The sequence below is a fragment of the Littorina saxatilis genome, linkage group LG15, assembly GCF_037325665.1.
Source record: "Littorina saxatilis isolate snail1 linkage group LG15, US_GU_Lsax_2.0, whole genome shotgun sequence".
NCBI lineage: Eukaryota > Metazoa > Mollusca > Gastropoda > Littorinimorpha > Littorinidae > Littorina > Littorina saxatilis.
Window position 1 is genome coordinate 12,610,547 of NC_090259.1, and position 27,883 is coordinate 12,638,429.

The following is a 27,883-nucleotide window of genomic DNA, read 5'->3' on the forward strand; positions in this document are numbered from 1 at the left end:
GGCAAGTACCCTGACTTTGACAACAAAAGCTATCTTTCCAGACCATCATCAACCAATTTTCAGATGTAGAACACATGTAATTGTAAAAGGTACATCAATTGTTTGTTCACACACTGTAGCAGCTAAATTTGGTGTGGGTTGTGGATCATGGTGTTACACATCAGCAAATAGGAATGAAAAAGTAACCCATTGGTAAATATACAGTGGGTTCTGTCGTTAAATTGTGCCCTTTCATGAGATTCCAGTCAATGTGGACAGTTTGAGAATTCAGTCAATGTGACAAAATGATTTTGTCACGCTTCAATTAAGATGCATGCTAGTTAAAATGTGTAAAACAATATGTAACACCAATCATGTAATTGGGAAAGAAATCTTGTCGCAGTTCGCCGACAGTTCGAGTCACCCACAATGAAGAGTGGACAAAGTTGTCGATGCCTGAACACTAACAGCAACGGAAAAGAGAGTGATGTCCCCCTATCTGTCGCCTTGTCTGCGGAAGAGAATGACGCAGCCCTATGTGAAGAAAAACAATATATAGATTGTACACAGGTGTATGCCGCTTTCGGAGGAAGCATGCTGGGTATTTTCGTGTTTCCATAACCCACCGAACTCTGACATGGATTACAGGATCTTTTTCGTGCGTACTTGGTCTTGTGCTTGCGTGTACATACGGGGGTGTTCGGACACCGAGTAGAGTCTGCACACAAAGTTGACTCTGAGAAATAAATATCTCGCCGAACGTGGGGACGAAATCACGCTGACAGCGGCCAAATGGATACAAATCCAGCGCGCTACCGACTGAGCTACAATCCCCGCACAGTGAATGGGTAAATTTGAACTTTAGCGTGTTAAATTCATAGCTCATAATTCATTGGCATTAAAGTCTCCAAATTTGTAGAACGTGCACTTGCAATCACCCAAATCAATTAAAAATGCTGCAATTTGTAGAACCTGCATTTGCTATCAATTAATTGGGATTTACCTGTCAAGTGTGGACAAAGTTGTCGATGCCTAAACACTAACAGCAGCAGAAGAGAGTGGACATCCCCCTATCTGTCACCTTGTCTGCGGAAGAGAATGACGTCTTCCTATGTGAAGAAAATGAGGAAAAAGAAAATGAGGAAAAAGAATACATAGATTGTACACAGGTGAATGGGTAAATTTGAACTTTAGCGTGTTAAGTTCATAGCTCATAATTCAGAGGCATTAAAGTCTCCAAATTTGTAGAACGTACACTTGCAATCACCCAAATAAATTAAAAATGCTGAAATGTGTAGAACCTGCATTTGCTATCACCCAAATAAATTACAAATGCTGAAAATTGTAGAACCTGCATTTGCAATCAATTAAGTGGGATTTACCTGTCAAGTGTGGACAAAGTTGTCGATGCCTGGTCGATGCCAGGTCGATGCCTGAACACTAACAGCAGCGGAAAAGAGTGGACATCCCCCCCATCTGTCGCCTTGTCTGCGGAAGAGAATGACGTCTTCCTATCTGAAGAAAATGAGGAAAAAGAATATATGGATTGTACACAGGTGTATGGGTAAACTTGAACTTGAGCGTGTTAAATTCATAGCTCATAATTCAGAGGCATTTAAGTCTCCAAATTTGTAGAACGTGCACATGCAATCACCCAAATAACTTAAAAATGCTGAAATTTGTAGAACCTGCATATGCTATCAAACCACTTGCCTGCCTTAGGACGGGTATACCCGTCATGCGCTTGTGCGGCCGCAGCGCCTTAAGACGGGTTAACCCGTCTTCTCCGTTCCGGGATTTTCCAGAAATGCTATGTCACTGCTGACACACAAATAGCAGCCAATGGCTTGGTAGGATACCTCATTCTCATGAATAAACATAAATGGTGACGCAGTTTTGCGTCTGAAGGCTATTTTCCGCCTTGGCGACAGGGTGGGGGAGAGAAATCTCGACTCGTCAAAATGGCTAACGCGTGACAGTCGACCGGGCCCTAGTAGGGAAAAACAAAGCCGGACTGACACTACAGGCGGTGCAAATGATTATGGATACTGACAGGGGAAGGGGGAGATCTTCTTTCGGACGATTCGTTGGAAACAGGTAGATGATAGTGATTATAATCCTTTCTTGGAGCAAACAAAACAGCCACCTGTGTTTGATCCACAGGCACCGGAAGATGCGCCGGACTGATTTGTCAAAAGTTCATATTTAAACATCATTATAAGCCAAACTAATTATTATTTCCATGATTAGACACTAAAAACAGATTATTGGTTCAATTTCCATTAAAAATAACATAGGTTTTACTTACCTACCTACTGCCAGTTTGGAGCTAGAATTATTACACCCCTAACTCCAATATTCCCTGGCAGTCACTGAGTCAGGAATACATACGCAAGTTTTGATTGGCAGCGAAAGGGTTAACTGTCAAGTGTGGACAAAGTTGTCGAAAGAATGCAGCGTTGAAAGAGCATAGCAAAATGAAAATGTCGGCAAAGACACGTGGTGAAGCGAACAAATTCTCCATCTCTAATTCCCCCCACCCCCCTTCCTCATGTATGGGCTATGCGAAAGAGAATGGCAAAATCACAATGTCGGGTGAGACACGTGCCGACGTGGTGAAAACATTCTCCACTTCTAACCCAATTCTTGATGCAGCGTTGAAAGACCCTGGCGTGGTTCTTCGAATAAAGCCTGGACTAAACCCTGTGGCAGAACGGTTTCGGAACACTTTAAGAAGGAGACTGACTTACCTGTCGAGCTTGTCGATGCGTGAACAAACACTCACCGAGTCGACTGAGCTTGTCGATGCGGTGCGGACGGAAGTGACGTTTCGATAAGCTTATTCGGTCTGAGCCAATGGGAGACCCGGTTCGTTTAACAGCCAATGGGGAGGCCTTCCGGTTGCGTCGTCTGTTAGAAAATGTCGCACCAGAATGCCAGAAAAAGCCATTTGGCTTCGGAATCGGCTAATCTAACCGGGCGCATCGTGTGCGCCGCAAAATGTTTCTAGATACCCCAGAGATCGGGGCCCAAATCGGCCGGGTTTAGCGATGCAAGGCCCCAAAACGGTCGCGTATTATAATATAGATAGAGCTTGTGTTGCACTTATACTCTTACAATCAAGTTCGAAGGGATTCTGCACCTTGTGCAGTGACTATACCTGTGTTTTTAGTTGTGCCTTGCGTTGTATTCGGACTGCCTGTCTGTGTGACGTGACGTGGACACTGAGGAATGAGTGTGTTTCTTTCCCTTCGGTTGTAACACTTCTCCATATCGTCTGACGTGCCAGTGACACTTCGTAGCACATTGTTTAGAACTCTATTGTGTAATTGGTAGACAACAAGGACTGTTGCCTTTATTGGCAAAGCTGGAACATTCCCTCTACAACGTCCAGAGTGTGCGTATAATATTGTGTCTGCTTCTGCGTGTGTCTTAACATTTATAAGCATGTCGTCATTTGCTTCAGCCGCTGGACTGAATATCGGTCACTTGAACATGTATCATCTTTTGAACAAAATTCCTGATCTCTGCGTGTTGTTAAATCAACATTCTCCCATAACCCATTTGTTTGGGATTTCAGAGACTAGGCCAGACTCACGCATCTGTGATGACATGTTGCGGATTCCTCATTATTCTGTAATCCGACGTGACAGTATGGAAGTTCAACATACTGGTCTTGCTGTTTATGTCCATGATTCCATAGCAAAGTTTGTTAAGCACAGGGCTGATTTGGAAGTGAACAGTACTGAATGCCTTTGGCTCGAAATTTCGTATAAGAATTCGAATTCTTTTCTCCTCGGCTTTGTATATAGAAATCCCGCATCCCATTCAGCTTGGTCTGACGATTTTATTGATTTGATGGATAACATTAAATGTAATAATCGTAATGTATTGTTACTTGGTGATTTAAACATCGACTTGCATAAAACCCAGACAGCCTTGCGCTCAGTAACGTCTCTCTTTGGATTCCATCAACTTGTGAACACCTCAACCAGATTGACTGATACAACATCAACGTTTATTGACCACATTTACACTAATAATACATCCATGGTGTCAAACGTGAAAACTGTACCTTCAAGCATCAGTGACCATTGTTCAATATTTTGTTCTTGGTCGTTCAAGTTGCCAAAGCCGGTGCACAAGGGCCAACTATTGAATACAGAAGCTTTAAAAGGTTTGATGAAACCAAGTTCTTCTTTGATCTCAGTTCAGCACCATTTTCCTCTGTGTTTAATCATGTTGTTGCTGACGAGGCATTAGGCGCCCTTTTAGATATACTTTATCCTATAGTGGATAAGCATGCCCCACTACGTCACCACAGAGTGACATATCCATTTCTTCCCCCATGGTTGACGGAACAGATTATTGAAGCCATGTCCCTGCGTATTTTTTACAAAGCAAACAACATGAAGTCTGACTTTAAGAAACAAAGGAATAAAGTGACAGAATTAACACATCAAGCAAAAGCAAATTATTTTAATGAATTAATCGAGGACAAGAAAGATATTGCAACAGTCTGGCGTGCTGTTAATGACATATTAGGTAAATCTAAACATAACTCAAATCGGTCTGCCCCAACCATCTCCCTTGAAGATTTTAATAACCATTTTCTGTCCCTTGCCAATAGGCTAAATGAATCTGCAAGATGCGACAGTCCTGATTCTGATTTTGAAGTCTCTCTCTCAAAATTACATGATTTTTGTAATGACAAATGTAAACCAGACGATTGTTTTACTATTCCAGACATGGCAGTGCATGAGGTAGGTAAGGCGCTAGAAGGCCTTGAAAATAAAAAATCCATGGGTCCTGACAAGATTCCTGCTTACTTGGTCAAATTAGCTCAACCATATATTGTGGAGCCACTCACCTATGTGTATAATCTGTGCATAAAGCAAAATACTGTACCTAGTTTATTAAAGAGAGCAAAAGTAATTCCACTCCACAAAGGTGGAAATTTATCCGACCCAAATAATTTTGAGTACTACAACAGAATTAAGGCGCCTCTCCCGGGTAACCAGCCTTTACGGTCTGAAGGCCGCTGTAGCCTTGTCCCGTCTGGTCTGCCTGGTTGTTCAGCTGGAGACTAGAGTACGTTGGGGGATTTTCGTAGGGCTGGGGATTCCCATACGGCTGAGCATTCCCGTCAGCCTGAGGGTTTCCGTACGGTTGATCATTCCTGTACGACTGATGACCACCGTGAGACTGAAAGTTTCCGTAGGGCTGAGCTTGAGCGCGAGCCTGACCTCCGGGCGTTTTGTAACCTTGATCTTGTGAGATGGTTGCCAAGGTGATGACTTGAAACCCATTAGGCCTGCCCAGGGGTTTGTTCCACACGCCGATGATGATAGCGGCAACGACGCAGAATGCACTCCCAATGGCGGACAGGTAAAAGGACCAGCTGATATATTCTTTCCTCAACGGCACTCCAAAGCCTATGAACCCCAGCACTCCTAAACAAGAACTCTGAGGCGTGATTAACCATTCAGTCAAGCGAACGAACGCTAAAATACGCCCGTATCCCTTTTGCCTTCAGTACACACACACACACACACACACACACACACACACACACACACACACATCTGAAATTTCGTTCACACGTGCCGCGTCTGCTATCCAGTTCGCGGTAGGATTAGAATACCAAACCGATGTCAAATACGAGCTGATTTGGTGAAATAAAGCACATTTCTACTTGCGAAACCCATCGAACAGCCATTAGGCTAAGCGAGAGAGTTCTCGTGATTGTTTTAATTAAAAAAACTTATTCATAAAAACTAGAGACTATGTTTCTGATCAAAACGAATGATTAATCTGCTGTATCATTCGCTTGTCGGAAAGATCCGCCTACGCGCATCTCTCAAATATGACCTTCTCTTGTCTACTGGCTCGGAAGATTTATTCTACTCCCAAATAGCACTTCTTTGCACCTCTTATGACTCCTTCGTCCTCTAGAATCCCGTACCCATACCAAATACGAGCTGATTTGGTGAAATAAAGCACATTTCTACTTGCAAAACCCATCGAACAGCCATTTCCGGTGCTCGATCGCCGACATTTTCAGCTTTGAAGGCTATTTACGGGCAAATATCAATCGCTCCCTGACTTTTTATGCATCGAGAAACAAATTTAGTCATCGCTGAATCAGTAGCTTACCTTAAATCCCGACATAAATCAAACAATACCTAGAAAACAGACAACACTTGCCTTCACACGTGTCAGGAGCCGCCTTCGGCCTCCGTTCGGCCCGTGAAGACGCCGTTGTCGTTATGGTAAGCGGAATGCGTAATGATACATAGATTTTCCTTAAGTTAACCACTACTACTACCCCTAAAACTGTACACTTCATCTCTCAAAATTAATGTCGAAATACGTGTCTGGTCGCTGTAGTAAAACAATGGACCTTCTCAGACGAATTATATTCAAACCGTCAAAAATAGAGAGTAGTAATTTTTGTTCAGGTTAGGCTATTAGCGTCATGCTCTTAGTGTTTTGGACGTGTCGTAATTTACACCAAAGAAGTAAAAGCATGTTGAAAGAAACACACACAAAAAATATTGCTTCCAAAACCCCTATGACGAGGATATATAATGGCATGAACACACGCTGATAAAACCATGCCCTGCCATGATGTGGATATAGTTTTCACTAAATCTGTTAATATAGACCAAGAGTCGAGGCGAGGGCTGTGGTGTGTGTGTGTGTGTGTGTGTGTGTGTGTGTGTGTGTGTGTGTGTGTGTGTGTGTGTGTGTGTGTGTGTGTGTGTTTGTGTGTGTGTGTGTGTGTGCATGCAGGTAGGCAGGCAGGCAGGCAAGCACACACACACACACACACACACACACACGCACACACACACACACACACACACACACACACACACACACACACACAACTGGCACAGTCTCCCAAGAGAGTGCACACCCGGATATGATTATAAATGGTCGGCCAACCGCTGGTTCATGTCAACATTATCCTGTCTTTCTATGCACACTATTCGCGCAATGCTGTCAATTATGACGGCGTGAATAATGCAACAGCTCCACGTGTGCCTATGCGTGTTGTACAAGCTTAGTAAACACCATTTCAAAATAAACAGGGAAAGAGAAAAACATATCTGCGTGAATAACGAGTGCACAATTATCATGTCGTGATTACCCTGGACAAAATTACACCCATGGCTTGTATTCATAAACTTTGCAGCTCATCAAACAAATCCGCGCTGTGTGTGTGTGTGTGTGTGTTCGTATGTGTGTATGTGTTTGTATGTGTGTATGTGTTCGTATGTGTGTATGTGTTCGTGTGTGTGTGTATGTGTGTGTGTGTGTGTGTGTGTGTGTGTGTGTGTGTGTGTGTGTGATTGTGTGTGTATAGATTACAACACGAGTGTTTTTTTTATATGGCTTGTATTTCAGTCAAGACTCAGCGGATGAATATCAAGAGACTCACGAGCCTCTGGCCCCTAATTTGCACATAATCACCAAATCCATTGCCTGTTACGATATTTCGCTTGAACAGAAGTTTATAGAAACCCATGGCTTTTGTACAATCACTTGTCTTTTGAAAACACCCAGATTCCGTTCATACACCATGTTTCCGTTCGTACAAAAGTGCATGTTTCCATTCGTACGAACAGCGTTTCCGTTCGTACACATTCGTTAGAATGCGTGTGATATTGGACCTATGTGAACCATAAGATAAATTGAATTTGCAAAAAACAGTTTTGTGGTCGTTCGTACTGATTTTGACCCAAAAAATGTGTCCGTTCGTACCACTTTCATTAAATTGTTTCGGTTCGTACGCGTTTTATGACGTTCGTGATTTTGGTAGAAAGCTTGAGCAATTAGCATTTTACTACCCCTAATTCGACTAACAACACGCGACTGTGGCTTTTTTTGGTGCAATACCATCCCTGTTTAAAATCTTATTTGGTCAAGTGTGCGCACGGCGCTGTGCTGATATAGGTCCAATTCATTCTTCTTACTCGGCGTGACGTTATCAAATGGATCGGCTAGCTTTAGCTCTAAGGGGCACAACTCCGCTCATACTCTCTTCGCGCCGCCATATTGGATGCCGTCTTTGTTAGTTTTCTTCATTGCACTCTTGTTCTTTTTGCGTATTTCACTGTGTATGCAGACAAAATGAAGAAAACTGTGCATGCATGAGTCCAAAGGGGATCTGCCTTTTTAACACAACAGCACAACATAAAAAGTAAAGCAAGAATACATTAATATATTCATTTATTTATTCTTTATCTCAAATTACCATGCAGACAATGCACCAAAATTCACAAGATAAAGCTCTCAAGACAGGCAAATGAGGTACAATGCAGCTCAGGTAACTACTGCAAAGTATAATTTTCAAAGCATCCTATCACAGTGTTCACTCTAAAGGCACAACCGATGGACAATTGTTGATTAGCGCACTGCACACAGCAAAAAATAACCAGTTATAATCGTCTTCTCCACTCAGTAACTTCCTTCCAGTTGTCACCCTGATGGTAAACAACTTTAGGGATCCTAAAGTGTGCCTGCTGACTGCAGTTTTTGGCCACACAACGTGTCATTTTCACTTTTGTCGAGTCGCCACCCAACGCTCAAGCACTGTCAGAGATCGTGCAAGGCATCCAACATGGCGGCGGATGACCAATTCCAGAGAGTTACGACCCGTGATTCTCATACCGCGCGCGCCGAGTAGAAATGCTGTTGTTAACTTGAGTTTCTGCAATGGGCCTATAGTAGCTCTCGGTCCATTCCTTCTTTGCGGTATGGAAACAGACGTGTTTCTGACGAAAGGATCGGCGTTTACAACTCGCCATATCTTCATATCCACTCAGACTAGAACAACGAAATGTGACTATCTTGTAAAAACATTCCCGACCTTTGTGACTCTGGTAATGACTTTTTTCCCGCGAAGCGGCCTTTGGCAGGTTTAGTCACCAAAGTAAATAGATCTAAAACGCACGTGGACAAGTTTTTGAATGGCGTTTTTGAATCCTGCGAATGTTGTGCTCACATATCATTTCGGGGGCACCCTTCAGTCTATACGTACAGACAAACAAAGTACATGGAACGATAGTTGAGAGGCTGGACTGTAAGTTGTTGTTTTGGCTTCTACAAATCTCGTGGGTCGTTGATGCAAAACAGACTCTAATTTGCTTTTTTTCAAGCAAGTGTAGATGACAGAGTATCGAAGGAATGCAATACACTTACCCTAGCCTGTCAGAATAAAGAACATGCTTTGCTCTTTTGAATGATGTATGATTTGGCACTGCCCCCGAAGTGATTTTTCAAGAATCCTGTCGAAAAGGTCACCCTATTCTGCCATAAGTGCAGATGGCTCACACCACCCAAACACGCATACACTTGTGTATCTCGTCAAAAGCCGTGAGGGCGTAAAACTCGAATCATATAACCTATAATCTTGTCTTTAAGAGGCGAAATATTAGCCTGTAGGACATAAAACATTCTCTGTTGCCTTTGTTGACTTACCCGAAACGGCTGACAAAGCCTCCAGAATCCTAGTCACGGGTCCTGGAACTGAACAGCAACAGCAGTTGGTGTAGACGGCATAACCACTGGCCGTGGTCAGACCAATCAAAGAGAGAGTCGCCAGGGTCCTAGTGATGTGATACGAATCAGCTGGAACAGTCAGTTTTTGAAAAAGGTGGGTAGTAGATGAATTCACTCATCATGTTGGCATATTTGCAATAAACGAATTCCGGAGAAAAAAATCTGTCATGTGTTTAATGGTTGTGGAAGCGTTGCTTGGTGTCTTGTTTTTCTGTGCTTTTCCATGGAAATGCTGAGGTATTAAGCTCATATGAAACCGAGTTGTGCTTTACCGTATAACCATATTCGTTGGGCTTAGCCTGTTGTCATGCAACATAATCCCACGGAAAAAACCGCGATGGGCATGCTAACCTAAATCACAGACGCAGGCAAAGGAGCACAGTCCCTGGCCCTTTCTCCTTTCAATGTTTCGTACAGCTCTTGTTGAGCCTGACCCCCGTGTCTTAGACGCTAGAATTTTTAATAGACAGATTGCAAAAACAATATATCATGGCCAAATGGCCTTTCTCTTGCAAACCTCTGCTGCTGTTAACAAATCACGTAAATGCGCCCGATAGTTAACTTTCTTGTCATCACCAAAGTCAAGGGGTCTACAGTGTAGACCGGTTGTAAGAAACATCGGATGTAACAAAGTCCGTTTGTATGAAAGGTGCTGGGGGGGGTCCCGGCAGCATCTAATCTTAGATTCTTCCGCTTGTAAGAAACACGGATGTATGAAAGTCCGTTTGTACGAAAGGAAATCTCTGGTCCCGAGCAGCACCAATGGCCGGTTATAAGAAAATAAGTTTAGCTGAATACCTTATCATTTTTTTATTTTTTTTACAATTTTAGAGCTCCAATTTACTTTGATCCACATTTCGGGATGTGTTTGTTTGTTTGAGTTTTCTTTTCTGGTAAACAGCTAATTACAATTGATGAATAGATAGATAGATAGATAATTTATTGCCAAGTGTACAATACATGAATGAACATAAAAAATACACGAGGAAAGCAGCTTGCTGTGTGATAAAAACAAAAATAAATAGCATTCATACATCACTGGCGCATAGCATCATACATACATGGGTAAGACAATTTGGTATCGCAGTAACTAATACATACACTATACAGACATGGTAAGAACTATGAAACTCTAAGAGCTATCGGAACCCCTAGGACCCCCCCACCACTCCCCCCCCCTCTCCAACCCCTGTTCCCGCACTGGTAACATACATCCCTCCCCCCCTCCCCTCCCCCCGCCGTCCCACAATAAAAGTACGCAGAATAAGATAGGACCCCCCCCACCACCACCACTATCAACTACTGTAAGAACTGAACATGTTCCATACTGATAAAATGTACCTCTAAAACAGCACATAAAAATAAACTCTTCCAACACATCACAGTGGTTAAAGAACGACTAAAACTACTAAAACATACTAGATGTGTATTCCGGTAATATAACCAGCTGCTAAAACATAGTCTGGCTTCATCGCGTCACAGTGGTGTCACCATACTAAAACCCACTCTATAGATCACAGTATAGTCTTCGATTGTCAAGTAGAAGTGGTGACAAATTGCTTAAGTATGCCTTGTATTGGACTCTGTAAACGGAAGTTATCTGCCATGCATGAGGTGATGCAAGCTTACCTCTACATGTATGTATGTGGCCTTTCTAATTTAGTGTGAGTGCTTGCACAGAAGCGAGGCAAAAGATGCCAATCAGTAGGCCTAGTGGGCCAAAAGACAACTCTGCTTGAATCTCCATTGAATATCGAGATGGGTGAATATACTTTTCATATTTTTTCTAGTATACATGTACTTAGAACAGAATGTTCTGATTTCTTTTCACTCCAAACAGATGACTATTCATTTCCTAGCTCAATTTGAGTCGAAGGAGGAGGGGTGAGTGGGGCGGGGATCTCTGTCTGTCTCTCTCTCTCTCTGTCTCTCTGTGTCTCTCTGTGTCTCTCTGTCTCTGTCTCTCTCTGTCTCTCTCTGTTTCTGTCTCTGTCTCTCTCTCTCTCTCTCTCTCTCTCTCTCTCTCTCTCTCTCTCTCTCTCTCTCTCTCTCTGTGTATGTCTGTCTATCTGTATGTCTGTCTTTCTCTGTGTCTCTGTCTGTGTCTCTGTCTCTCTCTGTCTCTCTCTCTGTCTCTGTCTCTCTCTCTCTCTCTCTCTCTCTGTCTGTCTGTCATATCTCTCTCTCTCACTCTGTCTCTCTCTCTGTCTCTGTCTATGTCTCTCTCTCTCTCTCTCTCTCTCTCTCTCTCTCTCTCTCTCTCTCTCTCTCTCTCGGTGCACCGAAAAAGAGAGAGAGAGAGAGAGAGAGAGAGAGAGAGAAACCACGAACGAACGAACAAGCGAACGAACGTTATTACTCAAGGATGGAGATTTTAGGCTGACGCCTAGTCTTACAATCTGTCCCTGCTAAACTAAGACATAAAGACAGAGACAATAAAAGGATATTCGTCAACCGCAATCATACAGTATTACAAACTACATTACCTATACGAATACATAATGGGAGAGAGAGAGAGAGAGAGAGAGAGAGAGAGAGAGAGAGAGAGAGAGAGAGAGAGAGAGAGAGAGAGAGAGAGACTCAGACTCAGACTCAGAACTTTATTACAAAAGGATAAAGGTTTTAGGCAAAGCCTATTCTTCCAACCTATCCTTTATACAACACATAAAGACAGACGCACATAAAAAATATAAATTCAATCATATAAAATACATAAATACATTGTATGGAATGCAACACAATGTGTATTTAAGGAATTTCATAAGGAGAACTGAAAAATTACAAAATTACATTGACATACCCTTTCGCTGCCAATCAAAACTTGCGTATGTGCATTCCTGACTGCCAGGGAATATTGGAGTTCGGGGTGTAATAATTCACAAAAAATTCTAGCTCCAAACTGGCAGTAGGTAGGTAAGTAAAACCTATGTTATTTTTAAAGGAAATTGAACCAAGAATCTGTTTTTAGTGTCTAATCATGGAAATAATAATTAGTTTGGCTTATAATGATGTTTAAATATGAACTTTTGAAAAATCAGTCCGGCGCATCTTCCGGTGCCTGTGGATCAAACACAGGTGGCTGTTTTGCTTGCTCCAAGAAAGGATTATAATCACTGTCATCTACCTGTTTCCAACGAATCGTCCGAAAGAAGATCTCCCCCTTCCCCTGTTAGTATCCATAATCATTTGCACCGCCTGTAGCGTCAGTCCGGCTTTGTTTTTCCCTACAAGGGCCCGGTCGACTGTCACCGTTAGCCATTTTGACGAGTCGAGATTTCTCTCCCCTACCCTGTCGCCAAGGCCGAAAATAGCCTTCATGACGCAAAACCGCGTCACCATTTATATCTATTTATGAGAATGAGGTATCCTTCCAAGCCATTGGCTGCTATTTGTGTGTCAGCAGTGACGTAGCATTTCTGGAAAATCCCGGAACGGAGAAGACGGGTAAACTCGTCATAATGCGCTGCGGCTGCACAAGCGCATGACGGGTATACCCGTCATAAGGCAGTCAAGGACCTTTCATTTGGGAATAAAGTTGCTCCGATCAGCTACACATCCGTTAACACTAGTACAAAATGTTTAACAATATAACAATCGAACAAGACATTTCATTCACGACTGATGTGTGAACGTGACTGTCTCTTAAACATTTTCACTGAAGTTGCATTTCTTATCTGTTGGGGGAAGGAGTTCCAGAGAAACGTTCCCGAGAAGGCTAAGCTCGATTTGTAGAGGTCTATGCGAGGTATAGGAGGGATGATTTTTTAGGACCCATATCTTTTTGTGGCATGTTTGAAATGTGATTGCAAATATTTAGGACAGTCGTCATTTAGAATTTTATACATGAACACAGCCTTGTTTAACGTCAACTGATCTTTCAAGGGGAGGAAATTCAGGAGCTTTAGTTTATCATCCGTGGACCTATTCAAATCATGCAGAATAAGTTTTGCAGCTAGAGAGAGAGAGAGAGAGAGAGAGAGAGAGAGAGAGAGAGAGAGAGAGAGAGAGAGAGAGAGAGAGAGACAGACAGACAGACAGACAGACAGACAGACAGACAGACAGACAGACAGAAAACGAGAGACTGTGCCAAAGACATTCCACTTCTGCGTTTCATATAACTTGTTTGCACCAGTATATTACACGAATACATCAGCTACATGACCTACGCCATTGTTATTCAGACATGAATTGGACATATCGCACACGAGAACCTCTCGGCATTTTACACACAAATATACAAAGAGAAATAAATAGTGACAAAGTGAGAGAAACCACAAGCACACACACACACACACACACACACACACGCATACTCACTCACACGCACACAACATTATTACACAAAATGCACACACTCACGCACATTGTCAGACAGACAAACATACACCCTTACACACACACACACACACACACACACACACATACACATACACAGACACACACTCTCTCTCTCTCTTTTCTCTCTCTCTCTCTCTCTCTCTCTCTATCTCTTTCTATGTCTCTCTCTGTCTCTCTCTTTGTCTGTCTGTCTCTGTCTGTCTGTCTCTGTCTGTCTCAGTCTGTCTGTCTGTCTGTCTGTCTGTCTCTCTGTCTCTCTCTCTCTCTCTCTCTCTCTCTCTCTCTCGCTCTCTCTCTCTTTCTCTCACGGTCGCTCCGCTGAGCCCTGTGAAGGCTGCGCGTGCTGTGGCTGGCAGCCGCTGACCGTGGCTGGCTGACCCCAAATCGGCGCCACGCAAACATCTTGATAATTATGCACCAGACGCGTGAAACCGCAACGCGAGTATCACTTACGACAAAAGAGGCTAGGCGCCCATTCTGTTCGCAAACTGAATGTTGTCAGTTATCACATCCGCCAACAGTCAACTGCAAAATATTGTGCATGCGGAATATGATTTTGTTTATGTATCCCGTCCACCCAAATCGTATATCTTAGAATATTTCTTTTTTCCCGGTAACGCTGCAAACTGATGGCCGCATTCTTGAAATCAAAGTTATCGTAACGACAACAGTGCTTATCAGTAGGGATAGGCACCTCTAACTTTATCGTAAGACATTGCCTACGATAGGCGCTATCGGCTCTTCGGGAATTCCACGACAGGGGGGGTTATCGAAAGTTTTCTGTTTCTCGTACCGACAAAACCACTGTCGGATTCTTCCTGAATATGGGCCCAGGCGATAAAGTCATGTTGTATTTTTGACGGTTGTTGATCAGAAGAAGTGGAAACATACACCACGATTCTACCTGTGTTTTACGGTAAAAAGAAGATGAACACAAAGCCTTCTAATTGACTGATTAGGAATAAAGACAAAAAACAGATTGGAACTGTATATATAATTATACGAGGGTCAACAAAACAATACGGAGCCCGACTAGGAAGGAGTTGACTTACGAGAATAGAAAAAGTGTAGGTTTCAACATGGTCCCTCCGGACCTCCACACACTTGTTCCATCTGTGTCTCTGAGCCTTAGTGACGGTGCTGCAGAAGCTTGTGTATTGCAACCGTAGTAAGTCGATCCGTAAGGGCAGTCTTGACGTCATTGTCCGTTTCGTAGTGATCACTCCTGAGGTACTTCTTCATGTTTGTAAACATCTTATCTGGGAACGCAGAAGAAGAAGAAGCAAACATCGTGTAATTTGAGGACGAAACAAGCAGATGGTTAACGATATCCAAGCCGCATTCATGATTTGTTGCCATGGAAACCAAGGACTTTCGGGCAGCGACGTTGTCTTAACGGAGAAAAAAAACCATCCCTTTGCGGAGCATTCCTCTGTGCTTTGCTTGACATGCTCTCTTAGTTGTCTCAGAAGTACAGTATGCAGTAGAATTAATCGGCTACCGCCTCATCTTTTGGAAATAAGTCCAACAGGAAAACAATCTCTGCGTCCAAAAATACTGATGCCATCGCCAAGTGAGAATAAGTATGTGTGCCGGTAGCAGATACGAATTCTGGTGAGTGGGGACGAAATACCGCTCATGGAAAATCGTGAGATAATTGGGGGCGAGATGGGAGAGGGCGAGATGGGAGGCGGCGAGATGGGACCGGCGAAATGGGAGGGGGCAAGATGGGAGGAGCGAATCGGGACCGGGAAGTGGAGCGTGGAAGGGGGACAAAGCGGGGAAATCAGAGAGCGGAGTGGCTCAGTAGGTCACGGTTTATCTGAGGCCAGTGTGTGCCAACCGGTTTTGCAATTCCTATGGGGTCATCTTAGAATAGCAAGGGTGCGGTCCTAGTGAGGCTGAACGAGGAAGGTAATTCCAACGTTACCAAATGAACAACTGACGCATACTTGTGTATTGCACAATTCGTTTTGGGCGAGTGTAAGTGTACGTCACATCTGCAAAGGGTTGAATACTGAGAAGTGAAACTTCAGAACTTGTCTCACAGGGATATCGATTCGGAAGAGTTTCTTCTCATCACTATTACGGGTTTTTTTCACATTGAAACAGTCAGTTTGATCTCAACATGTCTGTGTTCTCCAGTCGCACTTCAGGCTACAAAGCGGGAGTGATGCTCTTGTTTTTTTCCGCCATTGCTTTTTTCGTGGGCTACGCCACTCCCTTTTGGTGGTATAATTCTGTATCGTCGTCTTTCAGCAGAAACGAAGGGATTTGGATGTGGTGTGAATCGGCGACACGTTATGGTGGCTCCAGAACTGGTTGTGCCTCGTACCCTGTGGATTTTGACCTCCGTAAGTTGTTCTTGTCTGTCTTTCTGGCAGATTTTCTGTCTGCATGTCTGTCTGTCTCTCTGTCTGTCTGTCTGTCTGTCTCTCTGTATCCCTGTCTCTGTCTTTGCCTGTCTCTGTCTGTCTATCTGTCTCTGTCTGTCTGTCTCTGTCTCTCTCTCTGTGTCTCTGTCTCTCTCTCTATGTCTGTCTGTCTGTCTCTCTCTCTGTCTCTGTCTCTCTCTCTCTCTTTCTCTCTCTCTCTTTCTCTCTCTCTATTTAATGTGCGTTTTTATTATAACATGCTGCAGACACATTTTCAAACTGCACATACATATAAATATTTAAGATTAATTTGAAAAAAGTGTTGTACATTATAAAGTTTATGTCCAGCATGGGTCAAACATAAAATGTGTAAACATGTTGAGAGAAAACAAAACTGCTGAAAAAACACTAACAATACTATTTGTCTCCTATTAAACCCATTTAGTCAAAGGACCATAGCAAGCAAAACAAGTCGCGTAAGGCGAAATTACTACATTTAGTGAAGCTGTCGAACTCACGGGATGAAACTGAACGCACTGTATTTTTTACCAAGACAGTACAGCTTCGTCAATCCCCGCGTGAAGGAAATCGCTCACCTCCCACGTGCAAAACGTAGTGATATTGACACGCCAGATTAGCGCGGTAGCGTATTGTGCTAAGCAGGAAAGCGCGCTTTTCTGTATTCTTGTTAACTTTCTGAGCTTGTTTTGAATACAACCTATCATATCTATATGTTTTTGGAATCAGGAAATGATAAAAAATAAGATGAAATCATTTTTGACTTGTCTTACATTTTAATCGTAAGACTAATTAATCTATTTTCGTTAATTGTGATCACATTTTAAGAGTAAACATGACATATGTATTATATTTTTAGATTCAGAATGTGATGAAGAATACGATGCAATCAATTTTAAATCTGTTTGCGAAAAATCGATTTTAATGACAACTTTAATTAGCAAACTCATTAATTAATTTTTAAGCCTCCAAGCTGAAATGCAATACCAAAGTCCGGGCTTTGTCGAAGATTACTTGACCAAAATTTCAACCAATTTGGTTGAAAAATGAGAGCGTGACAGTGCCGCCTCAACTTTCACGAAAAGCCGGATATGACGTCATCAAAGTCATTTACCAAAAAAATGAAAAGATTATCTGAAGATACCATACTCAGAATCTCTCATGTCAAGTTTCATGAAGATCGGTCTAGTAGTTTTCTCTGAATCGCTCTACACACACACACACACACAGACACACACACACACACACAGACACACACACACACACACACACACACATACAGACAGACACACACACACACACACACACACACACACACACACACACACACACACACACACACACATACACCACGACCCTCGTCTCGATTCCCCCCTCTACGTTAAAACATTTAGTCAAAACTTCACTAAATGTAAAGAACAAGCAAGCAGACATAAGACAGACACACATACCCACACTTAGACAAAGTCTCATGACAATCTACATTTTCAACTGTGGAAAAAAGAACAAAACTGAAGTCAAAAATGTACCTTGATCAGTAACCTTAAAAAAAACACATCAATGAAAACAATACAACAAATTAAACAAACATTTCCGGAAAGTAGCGTTAAAACAATTTAAACATTTTGTTTTACTTTTTACTCGAACTTATCTTTTAAAAGTAATAGGTAATGAACTGCAGCAGGCTTGAGCTAAACCCCACACTTGTATTATTTGGACAAGACGGCATAACAAACACCGATGAAGGTTTTGATTGTATTTTATTGCAAGCCAAATTTTGTGTATACACATGTAAAAATAAATAAAGTAAAGACAACATTGAACTTTTTGTTTTAAAGGAACTGGCCTACACATATACACATACAAGATCGATCAACATATCCACAGAAATGAATTATGGAAAATTGAGGCTGAAGTGGGTTTCATACTTTACCCTTGTAGAACAGCACTTATTATAATTGATTGTATATTGTATTGAATATGTTTTTATCCGTTATATCCACTCTATTATCAGGGGCGGAGCAGTTAAGCCAGAGGGGGGGGGGGTTACAACCTGGGGTCCCCCCTGAAGCTGAAGAGTTTTAGCTATTTTATGAACAATTTATGGCTTATCCTTGATTTTAAACATGATCAACTGGTGTCAGCAGCCACTCATTTGTCTTTTAAAGTTTGTATTAACTCTCTTTTTTTGACAGCCGGGGGGGGGGGGGGGGGGGGGGGTCCGGAACCCCTGTAACCCCCCCCCCCTCCCCCTCCTAATCCGCCCCTGATTATTATCTGACTTCTATGCATTGCATGACAAATTGTAAAATTGCCTGAATAAAACATCTTTGAAGGAATAAGCAATGACTAATAAGTGATAGTCTTATTTAGCAATGTCTTATTATGCAGCTTGAATACCGTCGTTAAAGTAGAATAACATAGCTGCCAAAGATGTCAGACCTGACACATGGATGTTTTGTGTTGGTTCTTAATTGACTTATTTCCAACTCGCAAAACCTGTCTGGGTGTCCATATCTCAGAGCCCAAAAAGCATGATTTTATACAGCATTTCAAAATTTCGTGAAGTAGACAACCAAGCACAAATTCACTGTTAACATATTTTTTCTTCTCTGTATGCATTTGCTGATGTCCTAACGCACGGTGATTCACTGTACACTGCACTCACCCCTTTTCAACCCCATAACCTGATAAGAAATTGAAGCGGAGGGGGGTGTGTGTAGAGGCGGGGTTGACAAAGGAATGAGGTGGGATGGGGGGTGCTCTGTTTGGTCGTGTAGTTTTGCGGCCCTTCGGCCCTATGCCTGGTTTCCATATGTGTGTGTATGTGAGTGTGTGTGTGTGGTTGGGTGTGTGTGTGTGTGTGGGTGGGTGTGTGTGTGTGTGTGTGGGGGGGGTTATGGTTGGTTGTTTAGATCATTCGTTTTCATGTGCGTCTTCCGTTTTTTGAGGGTGTGTGTGTGTGGGGGGGGGGGGGGGGGGGGGGTAGATCATAGGTCATTCGATTTCATACCCTGCCCTGTTTGGTAGCGAAGTTTTGCGGACATTCGACCCTATGCCTGTTTTCCATATGTATGTGAGGGGTGCTCGGTTTGGTTGATTCCATTTCAGGAACTTCGATTCCATTCCCTTCCAGGGGAGGTTGATCCTCTTTCGGCAAGTTCAGCTTTGAGAACCTTTGGCTGAATGCCTGTCGGAATGTGTGTGTCGGAAGAGGGACAGGCGTATGTTTGGTAGTCAGCCTATGTATAATTATAATATAGCTTTGAGAACCTTCTGATGTTCTGACGTTCTTTTCGTAAAAGGTGAAACAACCCTACTTAGCGCTTGTATGTCATTCAATGTTTTGCAATTTAATCCTACACACGAAAATTGTCCTTTCAGTTTGGAGTTCACCTATTTCTGATTGTTTTTATTTCCCATTGACAGTGAGAACTTTCTAAGAGAAATGTTAGGGTTTTTTTTGCATTTGACATCTTTTTTACTTTGACACTGGTATTTGATTCTCTTCACTTCTTTCACTTGGTATATAATTGCCTGAATTTGCTCAATCTTTCACACCGAAAAAAGATGTTCTCAGATGAATTGTGTACGTATTTTACCGATTAAAATGCACTGTCAGGTTTCCTTGAGAAATGACTGCATATTATTGTGTCTCGATTTTTGATGACTTGATGTTGTAGGACGACAACATCAATGCCACCCTTAAAATATCTTTTACAAAATGCATACTGTTCGATATTTAAAGTCGCGGAAGGTATTTAAGTGAAGACAAAACTATCAGCGATAATTAATAGTTGATCGTAGGAAATAACTCCGCCAAGTTTGTATGGGATGCGGATGAGTTAATTGCTTTCCCTTGTTGTCATAGAAACACTGAGGCAAGCCTACAAATGTCACGTGTAGCTTAATACCTTTGCGTTTCCATGGAAAAGCACAGACAAACATGACAACAATCAACTCTTCCACAACCCATTACTAGTCGCGTAAGGCGAAATTACTACATTTAGTCAAGCTATCAAACTCACGGAAAAACCGGCACGGTTGGCCTAGTGGTAAGGCGTCCGCCCCGTGATCGGGAGGTCGTGGGTTCGAACCCCGTCCGGGTCATACCTAAGACTTTACAATTGGCAATCTAGTTGCTGCTCCGCCTGGCGTCTGGCATTATGGGGTTAGTGCTAGGACTGGTTGGTCCGGTGTCAGAATAATGTGACTGGGTGAGACATGAAGCCTGTGCTGCGACTTCTGTCTTGTGTGTGGCGCACGTTATATGTCAAAGCAGCACCGCCCTGATATGGCCCTTCGTGGTCGGATGGGCGTTAAGCAAACAAAACAAACCAAAACTCACGGAATGAAACTTAACGCACTGCATTTTTTTCACCAAGACAATACAGCTTCGTCAATCCCCGCGACAATGATATCAATCACTTTTGACAAGCCAGAATAGCGCGGTAGCGTATTGTGCCAAGCAGGAAAGCGCGCTTTTCTGGATTTTATTTTTTAACGTTCAGGGCTTTTTTTTAATAACACATATTATATATATATATGTTTTTGGAATCAGGAAATGATAGAAAAAAAGATGGAATCATTTTAAGACCGATTTCTAAAGTACTAATTAACCTTTTTTCGTTAATTGTGATCACATTTTAAGAGTAAACATGACATACCTACATTTTGTTTAGATTCAGAATTTGATGAAATATACGATACAATCAATCTTAAATCTGTTTGAGAAAAATCGATTTCAATGACAACTTTAACGAGCAAACTAATTAACTAACTTTTTAGCTTCCAAGCTAAAATGCATAATTATGTTAAAATGAATGTCACAATGTTCAGAACATTTCCTTTGATGAAAAGTTTATTTTGTTTGGTATTGATAAAAATATTAAAAGTAGTACAGTGTTTGATTTTATAATATCAAATGCCAATTTTTTTATTTACAAGTGTAAGTATGCAAAAGTTGTTCTTACACTGGTTGCATTTATAAGAGATTTGAGAAAAAGATATTTGGTAGAAGAATATTTAAGTAAAATTAATTTTAAGTGTAATACATTTTGTCTGGAGTGGTACCCATTTAAACCTCTGATACTATCAAATCATTGATTTTTGTTGTTGTTGTTGTTGTTGTTGTTGTTGCTGTTGTTGTTGTTGTTGTTGCTGTTGCTGTTGTTGTTGTTGAACAAGATAAGGATATTCTATAATCATGTTTATCGTTATAATTTTTCTTTAAAATCCAGATGATTAACGATGGAGAGAACCGGATGTTGCTGCTATGAGTAGTTCTATAAAATAATTAAATAGAAAGACAAGAAAAGAAACGAGGATTATGTTTATATAATTTTTTTTTTATTTTTTTTTAATACATTTTATTTCCTTTATATACACATACAACACAGCATAACATACATCATACACCGAGTTTATCAACAAAGCGCATACACACGTACATACCTAGACAAGACACAGACATAGACAGTAGGGTGGGTTGTTGAAAAGACAGGGGATATGGAAAGGGGGGGGAGGGAACTGAGGTTGTTGGGGGGGAGGGTGGGGGGTAACTGAGGTTGGGGGAGGGGAGGGGGGTAGTTGGGGGCGGTGATCACAATTTAGCCTCCAAGAATACATGGGGTTTAATTATCGGCATACAAGTACTGTATAACCTGTTATGAGTAAATGGGTCAGGGAGTATCACATTCAAAAATGTTCATACGAAATCAATCAATACAATTATCCTATAGCATCAATGAAAAAAGTGTCTATATAAACACCACAGCACTCTTTTTCAAATTTACCATAATAATTATTTACACTAGCATTATACTTTTCGATCAAAAACCTTTGTTTGACAATTTTCACAAAAACATTTAGTGTTGGGACTGTCTTATTTAATTTGGCTCCAAATATACTTTGTTTGGCAAGGAGAATAAACAAATCAAAAACAGCATCCGTATGAAAGTTGTCTACATACCCTAAAATGACAAGCTCTTTTGACAAATTCAAATTACTGCAATGTGTGAAATTTTGACATAACCATTCTGTGAAATCAGACCAAAAAAGTTTAACTCTTGTGCACTCCCAAAACAAATGTTCTAAGGTTTCCTCTTCCTGTGTACAAAAGCTACATAGTGATGTGTCAGAAATTTTCATCAAAAATAACAGGCGTTGAGTGGGAAAAATTCTATGTAGTATTCTATATTGGAACCACCTTAGGTATGTGTCTTGTGTAGTTCGCCTTATTGTCAGAAATACCTTTCCAACATTTACATCAAAATTCAATAAATTAGCCCATTTTTCCATGCACTGTAGATTGCCATCATTTTTCACAAGATGGGTATATATATGTTTTACTCCACCTTTAGCTATTTGTTTCCATACAACATCATCACCAATATGAAAAACATTGTTTAAAACTGCATCTAACTTTAGTCTTTTATGAAAATTCTTTTATATAATTTAGAAATGTGTTGAATATGGGCTATGTAATTGTACGTTTTATTGTGCCTTCCTGGTTTTTTTCTTCTTTTATGTTTGAAGATGCATATAGCATAGTCTTGTATGTCTGATGGTATTAGATGTTGATGTCTGATGTTGTTGTCATATCATGTCATATATGTACCAAAAAGAAATAAAACCATGTTTAAAAACAAAATAATAAAAGCTAAAATGCAATCCCATAGTCCGGACTTCGTCGAAGATTGCCTGACGAAAATGTCAATAAATGTGGTTAAACAATACGCCCTCACCTTATACAAAAAGCCGGATATGACGTCATCAAAGACATTTATCACAAAAAAGAAAAACTCAGGAACTCTTAAGTTTCATGAAGATCGGTCCAGTAGTTTTCTCTGAATCGTTCTACACGCACGCACGCACGCACGCACGCACGCAAGCACGCACGCACGCATGCACGCTCGCTTTCACACACACACACACACACACACACACACACACACACACACACACACACACACACACACACACACACACACACACACACACACACATACATACGCACATACATACATACGCACATACACCAGACCCTCATCTGGATTCCCGGACAACGTTGAAATATTAAGTCAAAACTTGACTAAATGTAAAAACCTGACAGAGTTATTTCGTTTAATTTCGAGGAATTCGATTATTGCAAATATACCAAAATGATGAAAGAATTCATCAAGTATACATCTTTATCAATAACTCTGCCTGTTCCAGCATGGTTCCACGCCGTTAGGGCCCTGGAGTGTTTCTCTCTGATTGGTCTGTTTGCGGCCTGTGTCTACGCCCTCGCCACAAACTGCTGTCGCACCATTCCAGGACCTGTGACTAGGATTCTTGAGGCTTTGTCTGCCGGTTCTGGTAAGTCACACATAATCGTTTGTTTATCCGAGAAGGTAGCTAGAAGCGATTGGGTGGGGTTGTGTGTTTTATTGTTTGTTTGTTTTTTTAGAAAATCCCTTCATCTTATTTGGCGAAGCGAGATCATCCTATTTGGCTATGCGGGTTCATAATATTTGGTTAACGGGAAAAGAGATAAGGGCAAGGACTTACTTACTTACTTACTTACTTACTTACTTACTTACTTACTTACTTACTTACTTACTTACTTGCTGACCGTTATGCCAGTTGGCATGTAGGGCAGCAAAGTGCAAGGACAGTTTGTATTATTTAATGTATACGGGATGCATGAGCTATAGTGGATCCAAACTAAGTACAATAACCCACATGTTGAGATGTGAATTATGTCGGCAAAACGACCAAACGGGTGGTGTCACGACCATTTGAATGGTCACGGTGTGTTTTCTTTGTTTGTCAGTCTCTATTGTTGCTGTTCCGTCTTGTCCGTTAGGCGAAAGGTTTTCTTCCACAATTGACTGCTGCGGTCTCAATCCATTACCCAGTCGTATCACCCTCTATGAACATTCTTACATATCATTCTGCTAAGAGAATATCCGGAACTACATGTTATTTCATTGCCTCTGTTTTTTTAGGAGTGCTAGGGTTCATAGGCTGCATGGTCTACGTTGGAGAGCTCAAGAGCAAAGCATATATCAGCTGGTCCTTCTACCTGTGCACTATTGGGAGTGTTCTCTGCGTCGTTGCTGCTATCATCATCGCCGTGTGCAACAAACCCCTGCCCACCAGCGCTGTTGGGGCCGGGGGTCAAGTCATCACCATGGCAACCATCTCAGAAGGTCAAAGTTACACAACGGCCGGAGGTCAGGCTCAAGCTCAGCCCTACGGGAATGCTCAACCGTACGGGAACCCTCAGGCTTACGGGAATGCTCAGCCGTATGGGAATCCCCAGCCCTACGGAAATCCCCCAACGTACCCTAGTCCCCAGCCAGACCAGACCGTAAAGGCTGGTTACCCTTGAGAGGCACCATAGTTCAGTTGTAGTCTTACATCATTATCATTTTTGTTTTAATAACTTTAATGAATTGGGTTTGTTAAACTTACTTTATTTGTTAATTTGCTTGCCTGCTTGTTTATTTGGCTTGTAGGTAGGTTGGTCGGTTAGTTGGTTTCTTTCGATCCTTCTTTCTTTCTGTTGCTCAAATGTCCGTGCTCAAGCTCTGTTCAGTTTGTCACTTAATTTTGTTTTCTTCATCATCTTTCGTTCCTTGTTGTGGTATTCTATTGTATATACATGTATAAGTTGCACCTCTGCCCATTCATGGCATCGCGTGGTACTTTGTCGAGACTTGGTCAATGAATGTGATGACGTCACTCTCGGCAGAGCCTCGATTGACGTTATTGTATCCATTCACCCGGTGGAGACCCATCGAAGCTTATTTTTGCTTTGAAATGTCTTCATAAAGAACATATAATTTATAACGAAATAATCTTCATAACATAATATGCTTTGTTTGTCGTCTGCTACGAATCTAGCCCTTGCGGTTGACACGGATTGCAGAAGCTCCAATTGTCCCTTCGTTGACCGGAATAAATGCTCAATCCGCTGTCATTTCGCCACTGAACATTGTTTCTTCTTTTCCCTTTTTGGTTATGATTGAAACGGCAAAAGAGTGTTTCAGCTGTTTCAACACACGGGTTCAGCTGTTTCAACACACGGGTTCAGCTGCCATTTTCGAGTAGCTTGTTCCGCATTTCTGTCATTTTAGCTTATATATTAGTCTAAAATGACACCGGACACGAAAATAATTGACGCGCATACATTGACGCTCTGACAAAGCTACACACAAAACGACAGAGACTTTGACTTCATTTGTTTTTAGTTCGGACGAATTCCGTTGTCCCGGCAAATGGCTGGTCCGTGGTCAGACTGGACGTGAGCACCCAAAACGTCTTTGTTTTTGTTGGCATTGCAGCTGTGAAATAATCAGTCTTGTGTCTCAGTCGTGTCGGTACAGAGTTTGCTTCTGCAATCGTTGTGTTCGTGTTGATGACGGCTTCGTGAGACAAATCAGCGAATCTATCGTGTGGAAGAAATTTATCTTACAAAAACACCCAACCCAACAGGAGGCATTGATGCTTTTGCAGTTTGCTGAAGACATGAACTGTATGTAGGTAATTTCATCCGTTTAATGCATGTCGAAACAAGCCATAAGGCTTTTAAATAAAAGATTCCATGCATTGTTTCGGATCTGAATACAGATGAGGTCACAGTTTGCAGGTTGAATCTATGAATCAGTACGATCTTCCATCGGGCTAGATTATCAACAGATGGTTCATGATCAGAATCAAGGTCAAATTTACCTGGTTCCCATTCAAAACGTCATCATCTCATTCAAGATGTCCTTTTAGTTGCTTCTGCGGCTGCGCAATTCATTTGCCTAGGTCATGGCCGAACTGTTGGCCTACTGAGCAATATCGCGGGATTTTGTCTCACTAGAATAACCGAGACAAACAAGGAAGGTCATGGGATATTTGCACAGGTCAACGGTGATTTTGTTTTTAGACATGGTCTCTGTTCAACATGACGACCAAAGGAAGCTTTGATTTGTTTACCGACTATTCGGAAAAACACTCAGCATTAGTACAGACAACTAGACTGATTCTGTATTGTTTTGCGTTTGTATTATTTCCTTGATGATAACAGTTATGTACATTGCTTTTGGATTGGTGTGTGTGTGTGTGTGTGTGTGTGTGTGTGTGTGTGTGTGTGTGTGTGTGTGTGTGTTTGTGTATGTGTTTGTATGTAACTGTGTGTGTGTGTGTTTGCGTGTACGCGTGTGTGGGTATGTCTGTGTGTGGGTGTGTATGTGTGATTGTGTGTGTGTGTGTGTACGTGCGTATACGCGTGTACGCGTGTGTGTCTATGTCTGTGTGTGACTGTGTGTGTGTGTGATTAAGCGTGTGCGTATGTTGTGTGTGTGTGGGAGGGGGGTTGTGCATCAATGGTGTGTTCCTTGTCTCTATATACATTTCGCCAAAACATAATGACGACAACGTTTGCATCTAATTCAAGTATTGACTTGACTATCTAGATATATTTTACATAGATCAGGTTTACCGCCGCTTTAATAAGGGTATACCATCAACATAGACCGGGCAAAAACAGAAGAGAAACATGACAACCAAGTGACTAAATTGAAAAACAAAAGAATTCAGAATTTTGGGCTGCAAAATCGAACCAAGGGACTGCAACATCTCTCCTATTTGTATCGTCCTAAGTCAATCACTGAATGTTCCAGCTGATTACAGCGAGTTCTATCCGTTTTGAATGTAAAAATCAAAACTTGACTAAATGTAAAAAGTCCAATTCATTAGACATTACGCCATACGCTTTATTCAGTCTGACGTAGCTTCATTGTCTATTATATGACGGCTTTCCATTGCAGAATCGTAAATGTACTTGAACTACATATATGTAGGTCATTGATATCAATAAAATGAATTCTCGCAATTTGTGTGTGTGTGTGTGTGTGTGTGTGTGTGTGTGTGTGTGCGTGCGAGGGTGCGTGCGCGTGTGTGTGTGTGTGTGGGTGTGGGTGTGTGTGTGTGTGTGTGCTGTGTGTGGGTGTGTGAGTGCCAATAGCCAAAGGCGTACCATGGGACTCGGACGAACTGGACACAGTGGTCATTAATCCTCTTTCTATTGTTCCTGCTTTTCGGTGTTTTCGTGTTCGTGAGGAATTCCGGCCCCGTCCCTTAAAGAGACAAACCCTGTCTTTTGGGGGGGCCTCGATCATTGTGCGAGTGTACTCTAGGAAGCAAGGAATTTTCATGTGTGGATTTATGTATAGGAAGCTCGGGTGGGAACCAAAAGGTCGAAGTACAAAAGGTCGAGGCACAAAAAGGTCGAGGACATTTGGTCGAGGGTCAAAAGGTCGAGTGTGACAAAAGGTCGAGTGCGACAAAAGGTCGAGGGAAAATCACCTACGTTCTGAAACTTGTCTCTTCATGTTTGTTTGTTTGTTTGCTTAACGCCCAGCCGACCACGAAGGGCCATATCAGGGCGGTGCTCCTTTGACATATAACGTGCCACACACAAGACAGAAGTCGCAGCACAGGCTTCATGTCTCACCCAGTCACATTATTCTGACACCGGACCAACCAGTCCTAGCACTAACCCCGTAATGCCAGACGCCAGGCGGAGCAGCCACTAGATTGCCAATTTTAAAGTCTTAGGTATG

General features: G+C 41.9%; 1 protein-coding gene and 1 long non-coding RNA gene across 2 annotated transcripts in view; one reads left to right on the forward strand and one right to left on the reverse strand.

The window, feature by feature from the left end:
- LOC138948591 (uncharacterized) overlaps positions 1 to 27,883 on the reverse strand; it is a 120,667-nt gene that overhangs the window by 29,028 nt on the left and 63,756 nt on the right. The window lies entirely within an intron of this gene.
- LOC138948581 (uncharacterized) lies at positions 15,845 to 27,153 on the forward strand. The gene is made up of 3 exons (XM_070320136.1): positions 15,845 to 16,241; positions 23,499 to 23,642; positions 24,275 to 27,153. Exons 1-3 carry the CDS (start codon positions 16,016 to 16,018, stop codon positions 24,658 to 24,660), a joined length of 756 nt encoding a protein of 251 aa, XP_070176237.1. The 5' UTR covers positions 15,845 to 16,015; the 3' UTR covers positions 24,661 to 27,153.